General features: G+C 41.0%; 1 protein-coding gene across 1 annotated transcript in view; it reads left to right on the top strand.

Annotated features, from left to right (window-relative positions):
• Nucleotides 1–13,356, top strand: part of LOC101854214 (serine/threonine-protein kinase Nek1) — a gene marked incomplete in the record, with an annotated part of 66,379 nt that overhangs the window by 32,726 nt on the left and 20,297 nt on the right. The window contains 8 exon segments of the mRNA XM_035973169.1: nucleotides 1,607–1,761; nucleotides 3,909–4,007; nucleotides 6,132–6,170; nucleotides 7,405–7,476; nucleotides 8,991–9,100; nucleotides 10,642–10,716; nucleotides 12,566–12,617; nucleotides 13,026–13,251. Coding sequence (XP_035829062.1) covers nucleotides 1,607–1,761; nucleotides 3,909–4,007; nucleotides 6,132–6,170; nucleotides 7,405–7,476; nucleotides 8,991–9,100; nucleotides 10,642–10,716; nucleotides 12,566–12,617; nucleotides 13,026–13,251 — 828 coding nt within the window.

The raw sequence follows: 13,356 nt of genomic DNA, 5'->3' as shown, positions 1-13,356 counted from the left end.
TATCGTCTGAGTTCACTTGTTTAAACGTGTCTTATACAATCAAGTGGTAGATAAGTGGGAGGAAATCTGAATTAAAAGCCTAGGAACCCCGGCCTGTTTATGTTATAGTAACAGCAGAAATACAGATCTTCGATCCACCTCTCTGACATGCAAGCACTGCGACAGAATCTGTGCTTTAAACATAGGAAGAATTAGCCATGAAAGAAGCTACTTGAAGACAACCTTGAGACCATCTTAAGTTAAATTGACCGTCTGCATAGACGAAAAGAGCCATACATCATATTGAATGCTTGGTCAGACTGCCATTAGAGAAGTGATGTATGATGGGGTCTTACACTTGGCAGTGGATATGTGAGGCATACAGGGGAAATCAGGCGCTCGTCAAAATAATTAGAACGATGATATTGGCTTTTTTCCGCAGTTTGACCATTTTTTTCAAATTTTTGTTTTTTGACTCAACATCTTTATGTCCTTTTAAGAACATTCTTATGTGGATTTTACCGGAAAACGTTGATTAAATGCACAAGAAATGTAAATTTTAAGTTTCCGGTGACTCTCAAGCTTTGGAAATCAACAAACTTTGGCTGTCATTTCCTCGCTAGTTATACCTCTGAAACCTGGCCACCCCCGTCTCCTTCATTCACAAATATCTCAACTTCTATTCGACATAGAAGAGTATTTTATTCTCCAAAAGCAAGGCTAATGAACAAGTTTTAGATGATATCAATAAACTCATTTGCCCAAAATTTGACGAGCACCTGATTCCACCACGTCGAGCTACATATTGAATGCTCAGTGTAGGACTGCCATGAGAAAACTGAGGTATGATGGGGTCTTACACCAAGCAGTGGTTATGTTCTCTTGCTGGGTTCTCTTTTCCTAGGGCTTTTTCAGCCTCGTAAACGTGTAACTCTCCCAGCTTCTCACCCACCCACACTTTTATTCCCTCCCCTTCTCTCAATTCTTCCGCCTTTGGAATGTACTACATTGTACTTGTCTAGTTGTTTCCTTTCTTTTGTGGGTGGTTTGTGGGTGCTCTGGTGTGGTTTGCTCCTTCTTTCCTATCAAACATCTATTGTCCTGATCTCTCCTCCTTTTTTGTGTTTGTTACTCTCTTGTAACACCTCTAGTCTTCGGCAAGTATATGACTTTTTTTGTTTTGCAAGTGCAGTAAAACTCGTACTAACACTTTAAAAAAATTCTTTTCCATCTGTGTCATTTATAGAGTGGTATGAGATGTGAAGAAAAAGTACATTCATTGAGGAACAAGATGAGTTCTGGTACTGAATTGGACTGGAGATGTGTTATTTAAAAATGTCACTTAGAGCTGGCAAGACAGATAGTCAGAAACAACAGAGAGGAAGTAAAGAAGAAGAATTATCTGTGGCTACCTTCAAATACCCACTTGAGATTTCCTAATATTTCTAAATGAAAAAAAAACCTTCTTGATTCCTAAAGTGTGAATGTCTAAAAATAGGGAAATAAATATGAGAAAATGTATGGGGGTTTTTTTCTTTTCGAAATTATTATTTAATGAAAATTTTTAGTAATGTAACTGTTTCCTCTGTCCTTTTTGTCTATTATGCTCTCATATTTCTCTTCACAGACAGAGGTCCTAGTCCTAAGCCTGGACCAGGGAGAGGGGGAGGAGGGGACGGAGGGGGTGGGGGAGGAGCTTGGGCAGGAGGAGGAGGAGGAGGAAACCGTGGAGGGAGAGGAGGTGGCGGAGGCGCCATGGTTGTGAGAAACATTGAGGAACAGGTGAGGCTCGTTGGCTGTTCTTGTGTGTGTGTGGTGGTGGTGGGCAGAGCTGGTAGTAACGGAGTACAAGTACTCCGGTACTTGTACTTACGTTACAATTTTCGGTACTTTTACTGTACTCCGGTACATTTTTTAAACCAGTACTTTTACTGTACTCCGATACTTTTTATAAAAGTACTTTTGAGTACTTTTAAAGTACATTTTGAGTACTTTGGTAGCTTAATGAAAGGGTAAGTGCAGGCATTTCTGATCATAATTTACGGAACAAAAACCCGATCAACCGCCAAGAGTTAAAAGTTGAGATCAAAGAACGGCCCGTCGCCTCAAAGATCAGCCACTATCGTGAATGTGATCTCAAGCGTTGTAAAACTCCTTGAAACGGTACAGTGTTTGCTCCAGACGAGATCACACCAAGGTGTGAACTGACCGATGCGTTTCTTTTCCCCAAACATCGCACTCGCATCTGACCTCACCACCTAAACTTACATCACTCCCTGGGTGGGTAGGGCCTACAAGTTCGCTCCAGGCGGGATCACATCAAACTGTGAACTCTTCCCTGACCATTGAAAGCAGTTTTTCCCGAATTTGCGAGACAACCTGAATTTTAATTAGTGTGGTCACATCGTAATGGTGCGTAACGACAAAGGAGGTTGGGTGGGGGGGGACTCAATCAGAGATGGAAAGCTAAAATTGTTGGACAGGTAAAGGGGAGGGGCAACTGGATAAACGTAGATAAAGATCTCAAGACTCACGATAGGCTAATGAGTGTGTATATATAATATTATTTATGGCATGCCTCATGCCACTGTGATTGGTCATCAAGGTTGACCACTCTTTGCTTGCCATGTCATAAATCCACCCAAGGGTCACGTCAGTTCATGGGTCACTGTAGATTCTTCCTTGGCTTCGTTGGCTAGGATCCCATATTTTCCTTGCTTCCGAGCACTGGGATCTTAGGCGGAGACTACTGCAGTAGAGAATCTTTGGTTACACTACTCTTACTAGACTCTAGGAAACTATTGTATTTTGGTTTGCCGTTGGCGCCGTGGACTACACAGTGTGACCAAAATCTGTTAGACCACTATAATCAATTGAAACTGAAACTGTGTTCTCAATGTGTATCATACAATTTTTAGGCTGCCTAAATTTCTTTTAAACTTTTTTTGGGTGGTTTTTGCTTAAGGCTACATTGATTCCTTGAGGATTTGTTAATGAAGAATTCAATGCACTTTTCCATTTCTATGTGGGCCATTTTCATCAATTTTATGTTTTCTTAAGAGCAACTTTGTATCTACATTTTTCAATTTGGATACTCTTTCTGTAGAACTTTCCGACCTCTAGGACTGACTTACATTTGATCACATTGTCTTGCTCAAACAAGTTCTATTCATAATATCACTTACCCACTAGTTGCGTCTGTTCGTTTGGGTTGTTTTTTGTTCAACTTCACAGACCATTTCCACCGTTCAGTGCGTACATTGTATATTCAAATGCTTTGTATACTGTTTACATTTTTAGTAATAAATAGCCTAATTTGTCAAATATACTGGATAAGTTATAAAATATGATGTTTTGCATAAGCGCTGAAGTGTTTTTGCATATTAGCAGAAAGTACTCAAAATGTATTCATAAGTACTTTTATAAAAAAGTACTTGTACTCAAGTACATTTTATAGGAAAGTACTTTTACTGTACTTAAGTACATTTTTTAGATTGTACTTACATTTGTACTTTAGTACTTTTTAAAAAGTACTTTAACAGCTCTGGTGGTGGGGTGGGGGGTGGGGGAGTTTTGTTGTTGTTGTTCTTGTCTTGTACCCCTTTTTTGGGGTGCCGTATTAGTGATCTCATTGATACCAGACATCTATTGACTGCCAAAATGTGAGCGAGTAGGTAAATGATATCGCAACATTCAAATGGATCTATAAGAAAATATGAATAACAATGGTGCTCTGGTGTGGTTTGTTTCTTCTTTCCTATTAAAAGCTATCGTCCTTCTCTCTCCACCTTCTTTTTTTCGTTTTTGTTACTCTCTTGTAAAACCTCTTATCTTCGGCACTTATGTGACCTTATTGTGTTGCCGTCAAACTTTTATTAAAACTGTTACATGTCGAAAGTTTGATGTGCTTCTGTCTTTTCTCCCCGAAGGAATATCTGGAGAAGCTGCGACAAATCCGAATGCAGAATATGAAGGACAGAAGAGGTGTGAAAGGCGTTCCCGCCGCGGAGAGCCCAGATCATGGGAAGGTACATGGACAGTTTTAGTTTTAGTATGAGTTCTACGACATTTAATAATAATAATAGATATCATTTGTACAGCGCAAATCCCCGCTCAACAGCAAGCTCTATGCACTTCACAATCTATACTATTACCCCAGCAGACCTGAGAGCATTCTGAAACAACCTCAACTTCCTGGGAAGCATACAGTGCAAGCGGCCATTTATAAGCGCTAAAACACTAACATACTGACAAGATCTTTAGCTGTCTATGGCCAGGTACCCATTTCCACCTGGGTGAAGTGAGGAAAATTCGTGTAAAGTACCTTACCCAAGAACACAACGTTGGGCCTGCGGCTCGAACCCCCGAACCCGCAACCTCACGATTACGAGTCCGGTAGTCTACCAGTAGGTCACCGATGCCACGTTTGCAACACATGTAGGTCATAAAAACGCCATGGTACTCCGACCAGGGGTTCATTCATTTGCAGGAAATGCTGCTTTTTCTTTCCTTGTCCTTACTATCGTCACTTTTCCTGTACTTCTTGCCTATGTTTGTCACTCTCTTGTGAACTGCTATATCCGGGGTGCCTTGATAGTGGAAACAGACTTTGTGCTGTTGAGGCTAGAGAGGTGAGCAGAGTAAGCCTGATTCCGTTTGAACTTCTCTGTTGACATCCACCTCTTGGCGCTCATATGGCCGTATGCAGTTGGGAGCGCTTTAAAACCTTACTAAGTGGGTGGTTGATGGGTGCTCTGGTGTGGTTTGCTCCTTCTTTCCTATCAAACATCTATTGTCCTTATCTCCCCTTCTTCTTTTTAATGTTTGTTACTCTCTTGTAACACCTCGAATCTTCTGGCGCTCATATGACCTTATGCAGTTGCGAGCACCGTAAAACCTCTACTAAAACTTTAAAAAACCTTACTAAAGCATACAGGGGAGGAATGTAAAAGAAAATTTTAGGGCAAGAGTATATATTTAGATACTGCTTTTTCCGTTCCAATAGTCATTTGAATATGAGCCCTTTGGCCTGACATGTAGATACTAAATGGGAATTTTAATTGTGGGAATGTCTTGTTAAGTAAGTAGCTTCTGTACTGGCTAGGTACTCACTCTCTGGCTGATAAGAGAAATAATCTGTGCTGTAGGTGTGTACTCAAAGGTATCGAATAAGCACCCCCCTCCGCTTAATAATTTTCTGATTTTTTGCACGCACCCCCGCTCCTTATTCCATACCCCCGTTGTTATTTTCCAGCTTACAACGACCAACGATCATGTGAAACATTATATGTAGAATTTATATATCTGAATGAAACCCTTTTTTTTGTTGTTAATGGCAAATTATTCTCAGTATTAGTACCGGTACCAGGTTGGCTACCTCAATTATCTGTGCATTTTAAAAACTTTTGTACATTGGTCTATATTTTTTTATGAAGCTGGTTTGTTCCTAAATGGGAAAAGTTGTCACGGTAACTTACTGAAATGTCATGTTCTCTTGTTCTTTTATTACCTGAAGGAGAAATAAAACAGATTTGATCCTACTAGTACAGGGGATGAGGTTGAATGTGCCCCCCCCCCCCTTCCCTCCCCTCCCTACCCATTTATTCCTATCCCCCCTGTTTATTCGATACCTTAGAATACAGTAATATTATTCTGTTGAAGCATTTTTGCTTATTTGGTCTAGTGTGCATCAACTCTTTGGATAACTCAAGTAAAAAGCCTTATAGAAGTAATGTTTTCTTTTTCAGTCTTTGCCCGTCTGTCTAAAGTTAGTTCTGATTAATAAAAGAGCCGTTTTGATGAGGGTATGAAGTGACAGAGTGAGTCTGTTTGAAGACGATGATGGTAGATTTGATTTTTTTTATCTGAAGTGTAACCGTGTGATATGATGATCAGTTGTGCACTGTGCCTGTATTAACTCACTTAGTGGGTGGTTGTTGGGTGCTCTGGTGTGGTTTGCTTCTTCTTTCCTATCAAACATCTATCGTCTGTATTTCCCCTTCTTCTTGTTTATGTTTGTTACTCTCTTGTAACACCTCTAATCTTCAGGCGCTCATGTGACCTTATGCCGTTCCGAGCGCTATAAAACCTCTACTAAAACTAATACTAAACTAACTGATGGTCTGAATTCTTGGCATAAACTTTGTTTGCAGGAAGCAGAAGAAAGAAAAAGAAAGGTGGAAGCTTTGAAGGTAACACTTACGAGCTTCTTTGTTTGAAGCTTATATGAATAAAGTCAGAGAGAGAGAGAGACAGAAAGAGAGAGAGAGAGAGGGAGAGGGAGAACCTGAACAGACATAAGGGTCTTGAACATCTAGCTCTCACTGGCAAAATTGAAGGCAAACGAGGCAGAGGTAGGCCCAGAGCAACCTACTTAGGGAACCTAAACAAACGGGTAACGGGGAAAGGTCAGGGAAACGTAGCTTTTTTAAGAGCATCCGAGCAAAGGAATGAATGGAAAACCATGATTGCCGATGTCTGTCGCAGATCTGGCACTGGATGAATGAATGAATGAATGAGTCTTGTTTATATTCTAGTGTTTCCCACCTGTCTAAGACCACCAATTTCTCCTCATCCATTGGTTACTGTCCTGGACAATTTCAACTGTTTTATCAGTTATCATTCTTGTGCTTGGTCAATGTGGATTATTAGCTGGTATTATTCCTAACTTGTCAAAGGTAAAGAATTGTCTGGTATTACTCATACATTACACCCCCCCTCCCCCCCGGGCAGTGCTACTGACTGAAGTGTCTTTAGGCCATTCCCATAGGGGAGATATTAACATGTTCTTATTCACAGTTGAATTGTAAATCGGCTGATTTATCAATGTCATGCTCATACTGTGCCGGAACAACAATGGGGAACTGCTGCTTTTTCTTTCCCCATCCTTACTATGGTCATTTTTCCTCTACTTCTTTTGTATGTTTGTTACTCTCTTGTGAACTGCTGTTTCACTTTCCGGGGTGCTGTGGTCATAGAAACAGACTTTGTACTGTTGAGGCTTGAGAGGTGAGCATAGTAAACTTGATTCTTCGTTTTGACTTCTCTGTTGATATCCACCCCTTGGCGCTCATATGACCTTATGCATTTGTCAGCACCATAAAACCTAACTAAAGTAATTAAAAGTTTTGAGCGCACTATCAAACTTCAACATAAGCCCAACACTTTGCCCCCACGGGACGCCGATCGGCGATGATGTGATGTAGCATGTACCGTACCTGTATCCTGGTCCGTGGGGATAAGTGGTGCACGTTCTGCGCACTGTGTGGGTGGATGGTGTTAAACCTTACTAAAACAAAACAATTCCTAACTTGTCAAAGGTAAAGAATTGTTTGTCTGGTATCATTCCTAACTTGTCAAAGGTAAAGAGAATTGTATTCTCGACAATTCTACTGACACTGGCTGACGTCATGTTGTCTCTTCCAGGCCCAAGCTGAGCAGTGGGCGGAGCTGAAGAAACAGGACCTGGAGAGACAGAGGAGGGAGCTGTTCCAGAGGGTAATGGCTCTTAGAAAACATGTTTTAAACCCTTCCAGCTCCGTGCACATATATTTTCAGTAGCGATTGTACCACCTACCGTCCCAAGAGCGTATATTCTCAGTTTCGGGGGTGCAGAATTTGCACATTAATAAAAATTAGCAAACATAATTTAGCATTAATTTTCAAAATATTTGATCATTTACCTTTAAACGTTGTTGTATGTTGTTATCTAAACCTCATTACAAAGATACTGCATCACATTTTAGAATGCATTCCTCTTTTTCTGAAATACTGCTGTTTTGGTTGAGACTGGGATTAGGGAGTGTACAAAAATGGCTGGGGCTGGAAGGGTTAAATAGACACACCGGTTGTTGTTACTTGGAACATAAAGCAAAGATTTTACAATACTAACCTTCTGTCACATGCCACTATAACAGGAATTAGCCAAACCTGTTCCTCTGCTCTGTGTTGTGATTCCTTCCGCAGCTTTGGGGCCCCAATGCGTTGGATTGGAATCTCACACTTCACGCACAACTGAACTGAGGCTCTAACTAGCCTTTTTCACAACCTATACTTTCAGCAGGCCTCCTCTGCCTTGATACAACTCTCTCCTCTCAAAATCCCACCAGTAGTAACTCAGACTTTTATCAACTTGCAAACAATACAACTGAACACAGACGCACACTTTACTCACTCTCACACTTTCAGCCAAACAATACAATAGGCTAGGCCTAACCCCCTGCCACAACCAAAAACAACCAAATACACCACACCGGTATATGGCATAAGCCCAATAAAAGTCTGTCACAGATCTCCACTAGCACATGATAGTAATACTGCATGATTAGCTTATTGATTGGGGGGTGTCATTGCAGATTAACCAGGGATTTTGTCTGTGACCTGTATGAGGCTTTCCTTTTTAAAAGTCGCCAACTAATAATAGATAGCATTTGTATAGCGCAAATCCCGCTCAACAGCAAGTTCTATGCGCTTCTCAATCTATACTATTACCCCAGCAGATCTGAGAGCATTCTTCAACAACCTCAACTTCCTGGGAAGCATACAGTGCAAGCAGCCATTTATAGGCACTAAAACACTAATATACTGACAAGATCTTTAGCTGTCTATGGCCGGGTACACATTCCCACCTGGGTGAAGTGAGGAACATTCGTGTAAAGTGCCTTTCCCAAGGACACAGCGTTGGGCCCGCAGCTCGAATCCTCAACCTCACGATTTCGAGTTCGGTAGCCTATCCACTAGACCACCGACGCCACGTTGCTATGTTTATAGTTTTTAGCACTTTATCAAACTTCAACATAAGCCGGACCAGTACCGATTTTTGATGTCCTTGTTCTTCCTCTGTTGTTGTTGTTGTTGTTGTTGTTGTTGTTGTTATCGATCCAGCAACATCTGGGCTCACGCTCTTCTGTCCAATTCCATGTAGTGATAAGTGCAGGTTTGCTGCAGTTGCTGTAACGTTTGTTCTTTGTCTGTAGGGTGCAGTTGCTGTAATGTTTGGTCTTTGTCTGTAGGGTGCAGTGCCTTCCCCGTCCCCCGCAGTCCCCATCACAGGAGCCCTGCACGCAATCGGGGCAGGCCAGAAAGCCCAACAGCAGCCGGTGTTGAAAGACGGAGACGACAAGTAAGATGAAAGACTGCTTTGTGGTGCTGCTTTTATCCACTTTTGGCATTCATGTCCCGACGCAGTGGAATCAGGCGCTCATCAATTTATTTGCAAATAGAGTTAGTCGTATCATCTTAAAGCTTATTCATTTGCCTTGCTTTCAATGGAAAAAATATCCATTTAGCTTGAATAGAAGTCGAGCTATTTGCAATTGAAGAAGGTGAGGTACCCTGGTTTCAGTGGTTCAGTTAATGAGAAAATGGCCGCCAAAGTTTGGTAACTTCAATAGCTCAAGAGTCCTTGGAAACTGTAAATTTACATATTGTGTGCCTTTAATCAACCTTTCTCCATAAAATACACACAGAAATATTTTTTTGAATGGACATACAAGGAGTTGAGACTAAAAAAAAGTTTGAAAGAAAATTCCAAACTGGCTGAAAAATGCTGATTTCTTTGGTTTAATTAATTTGACGAGCGCCTGTTTTCACCACGATGCCTCACATTTTGTCATTTCAGATAAAATGTCCAAGTTTGTTGGTTGACATGAAATGTAGTGTTCTCGATTTCTTAGAGAGATTTAAGAAAAATCTGTAGACACATCTGTTTAGCAATATCTTCTGCTGGTATTTTTTTGTATGTGAGAATGCGTGTTGGTCTTGGAGTTTTGTGTGTGTGTGTGTGTGTTTGTATGTGTGTGTGTTTTTGTTAGATGGTCTCATGATGTGCATTTTCTGTCTTTTGATTGGTCAGTTGAGTTGTGTGATAGTTCTGTATTGTACAGTACTTAAAGTTATCCAGGATTAGGCACTATATAAATTCTCATTGTCCCCCCCCCCCCTCCCCCCAGGCCAGTGCTACTGACCGAAGTGTCTTTAGGCCATTCCCAAAGGGGGGATATTAACATGTTCTTATGCACAGTAGAATTGTAAATGGGCTGATTTATCAATGTCATGCTCATACTGTGCCGGAACAACATAGGGGGAACTCCTGCTTTTTCTTTCCTCATCCTTACTATTGTCATTTTTCTTCTACTTTTTTTGTATGTTTGTCACTCTCTTGTGAACTGCTATTTCCGGGATGCTTTGATAGTAGAAGAAGACTTTGTGCTGTTGAGGCTAGAGAGGTGAGCAGAGTAAGCCTGATTCCCCGTTTGGACTTCTCTGTTGACACCCACCCCTTGGCGCTCATATGACCTTACGCAGTTGCGAGAGCTGTAAAACCTTACTAACACTAAAACAGGTGCTCTGGTGTGGGTTGCTCCTTCTTTCCTATCAAACATCTGTCGTCTTTATCTCCCCTCTTTCTTTTTTGTGTATGTTACTCTCTTGTAACGCTTTATCTATTCTTCGGCACTTATATGACCTTATTGTGTTGCAGGTGCCGTAAAACTCTTACTAAGACTTTTTTTAAATCTCCCCTATTTTGTGTTTGTTACTCTCTTGCAACACGTCTAGTCTTCAACACTTATATGACCTTATTGTGTTTGAAAATGCCATAAAACTCTGACGAAAACTTAAGTGAATTCTCCTTGTTATCATCATTGACCTCTCTGTTCCCAGGCCCCCCGTGCCCCTGACAAACGCCATGGAGGCTGTGAGAGCAAGTGTGCCGTCAGCCAACTCAGAGAGGCCAAAGTAATCCTGGATTTTTGATTGGCAAAACTAATGTTTTATATATATATATATGTTTTATATATATAGTGGAGTCTGCTTAACCCATTGCACCCGAGCTAGAGTATACTTGTAGCTGCCACGCGCTTCCGTCCAACGAGTTACGACAATAGTTGTATCAAAATACCAGTCTACAAAATCAAGTCCGAACCACTTATCGAGGTTTCTGTGGAAAATAACAGGTCGCTTGTAGCTTATAAAAACTCTCGCTAGCTTGTTTTGATCCATTTTTGCGCCAAGTACGAGTTAGTTTGGTTGTTTTGTCACAGCAAATCATGGCAAGAAAGCGAACGGTCACGGAGGATTAAGCTCTCACTGAAGTCTTCATGGAAGAGAATAAGAGCAACAACCACAAAAAGTGTTTGTTTTAACACATGAACCATGGTTTTGGTTTTGTTTTGGACATAAGTGGCAAAGAAAGTGAAAGTTGACCTAAATCTAGAAAAACAAGGAGATCAGATTGATTTTAGTGCCTTGAAAACTTTGAAGAAAAGCTAGATCTAGACCATAGATTTACTATTAGTTGCTATGGGTAAATCGAGTGCCGATGAGTCGCAGTCGGACGAAGAATTAGATTGTTTTCTCTGCTCTTTCCTTCCTTGTTCTCTCAAATGACATTAAATTCATTGTTCTTTGCTTCAATAAGCAACATCCCTGCATTCCGGACTTGTCCATTGATGCTCCGTTGCTCTCTCCAAAAAGTCGCTGAGGGTCTTTCTACTGATTGTGCCGGTGCATATCTGGTTGAACGTTCTTCTGTTCTTTCCTGCAAGGATGCCAGATTTTCTGTTTCCTTTTTGTATTCCCAAAAGCATCATCCTCTCCACGGCAGTACTGACCTCTGCCTCCTTATCTTCCTCTTCAATCAGGTGGCGAGAGAGACATATAAATATGTCTATAGTAATATTAAAAGAACATTTTAAGTAAAATCTTTGCGAAATTTCATATTTGATAGCTTATACACTTTCGGCACAATGCAAGTTTTAATTATAGTGTGTCGAGTTCAGACCGCTTTTTCCCCCGGCTGGCGGCAAACCAGGTGGACCCAAGTATTAAGTGCACTGTTCGTGGCAACGCTGGGTGAATTGGGTTTAACGGAAATCTGCGAAACTGGTCGGTTTCCTTTGGTATAGCTGGGTTTTCAGTTTAGAGAGGTTGCTCAAATAGAAGGGAGAAATGCAGAAGATGTGAGGTCAATTCTTACATGAAAAAGTTATTACATCCAGTATTTTCTCATTATGTAAGACTGTACCAGATGCCATTTTGAAAAGCGACGTATCGAGGAGTCTTACACCGAGCAGGTAGGGTCCAAGCAACCAGCGTCTTAAATGATTGGAATCGTGACCATGGAATGTAAAACTTTTACGATCACCACAATGATACAAGTTATTAGTTTCTGTGTTTGGATGGAGTCTGTTTCTCTGTGTTATTCTGTCTCCCATGGTAGTGAGTGTGTTTGAGAAAAAGCAAACCATTGCAGCCAAACTGTGTTTTTTTTATTTGGTCGCTTTTAAGCACAAGGGGGCTATCTCGGAAAATACTGTTTTGAGAAAATCGAAGGTAAAGTTTTTGCCCCTTTTTCAGTTTCTTTAAAAGACAAGGAGAGTTTTCTATATATATAACCATACAAATATAGACACCAATGAAACCAAACTTCTCCTATAGGTAGGATAATGCCCACTTTTAGTGTAGGTCAAGATTTCTGGAAACCCCCGAAATGTAGGTTAGCCCGCTTGTCCTTGAAAGCGACCATATTGGAAGTTTTTTGTGGTGTTCCCCTCATCACTTGATCCTCTCCCCTTTTTATTCCCAGGACTGCGGAGCAGAAAAAGAAGGACAGTATTTTGAAGAAATTGAATGACAGGGTATGTATTAATATATATTTATCTCAGTTATTGCCACTTCTTGGCTGCTTATCTTCTTATGTTGTAATTAAGATACCAACTTTCTGGACTTTGTCGATAAGCAAGTAAAGTGTATTTGAGAACTGAAAAAGTTGCTAAAGATATTTTCGGTTGTAGCTATGTTTTACCTATTTGGCTATTAAAAATAACATAATATGTTCTTAAACTGTGCAAAACTTCAAAGCTTTGCATTGATGAATTATGCCAGGAGTGAGTCAGTCACTATGCTTCCTCACATCATAGTTTCAACGAGCTCACTACGATCAGGTAGTCAGTATCTTCTGAATTCCCTTTACCATTTCCCCTCTTGTTTGATTTGTCGTAGATTTTGTACATTTTGTTTTGTTTTGTCTTCCCTTCGACTCGCAGACCCCGTCGCGAGGTAAGTGGCGTGAGTCCCCGGCCTCCCCAGTGGTGGCCACCGAGCAGGAGGAAAGCCGAGCCAAGTGGGGCGCGCCGGTCCCAGGGACGGCCAACCTGGCAACTCTGCCGGACCCAGACGACGGGGCGGAGACCTCAAGGTCACAGTGGGGTGATGGGAAGAATCTGCGTCTGAGCAAAGTGCCACTGGAGCTGACAGCGTCTCAGATGGAAGGTGAGCGGATGGCTTTGGTCGAGCGGAGCATTACAGAAATTCCAATTATTATTATTATTAGTATTATTATTGTTATTATTATTATTATTATTATTATTATCATAA

Source organism: Aplysia californica, unplaced genomic scaffold (genome assembly GCF_000002075.1).
Source record: "Aplysia californica isolate F4 #8 unplaced genomic scaffold, AplCal3.0 scaffold01042, whole genome shotgun sequence".
Classification (NCBI taxonomy): domain Eukaryota; kingdom Metazoa; phylum Mollusca; class Gastropoda; order Aplysiida; family Aplysiidae; genus Aplysia; species Aplysia californica.
Note: the sequence above shows the minus strand (reverse complement) of the source record. Positions and strands in the feature narration are given on the sequence as shown.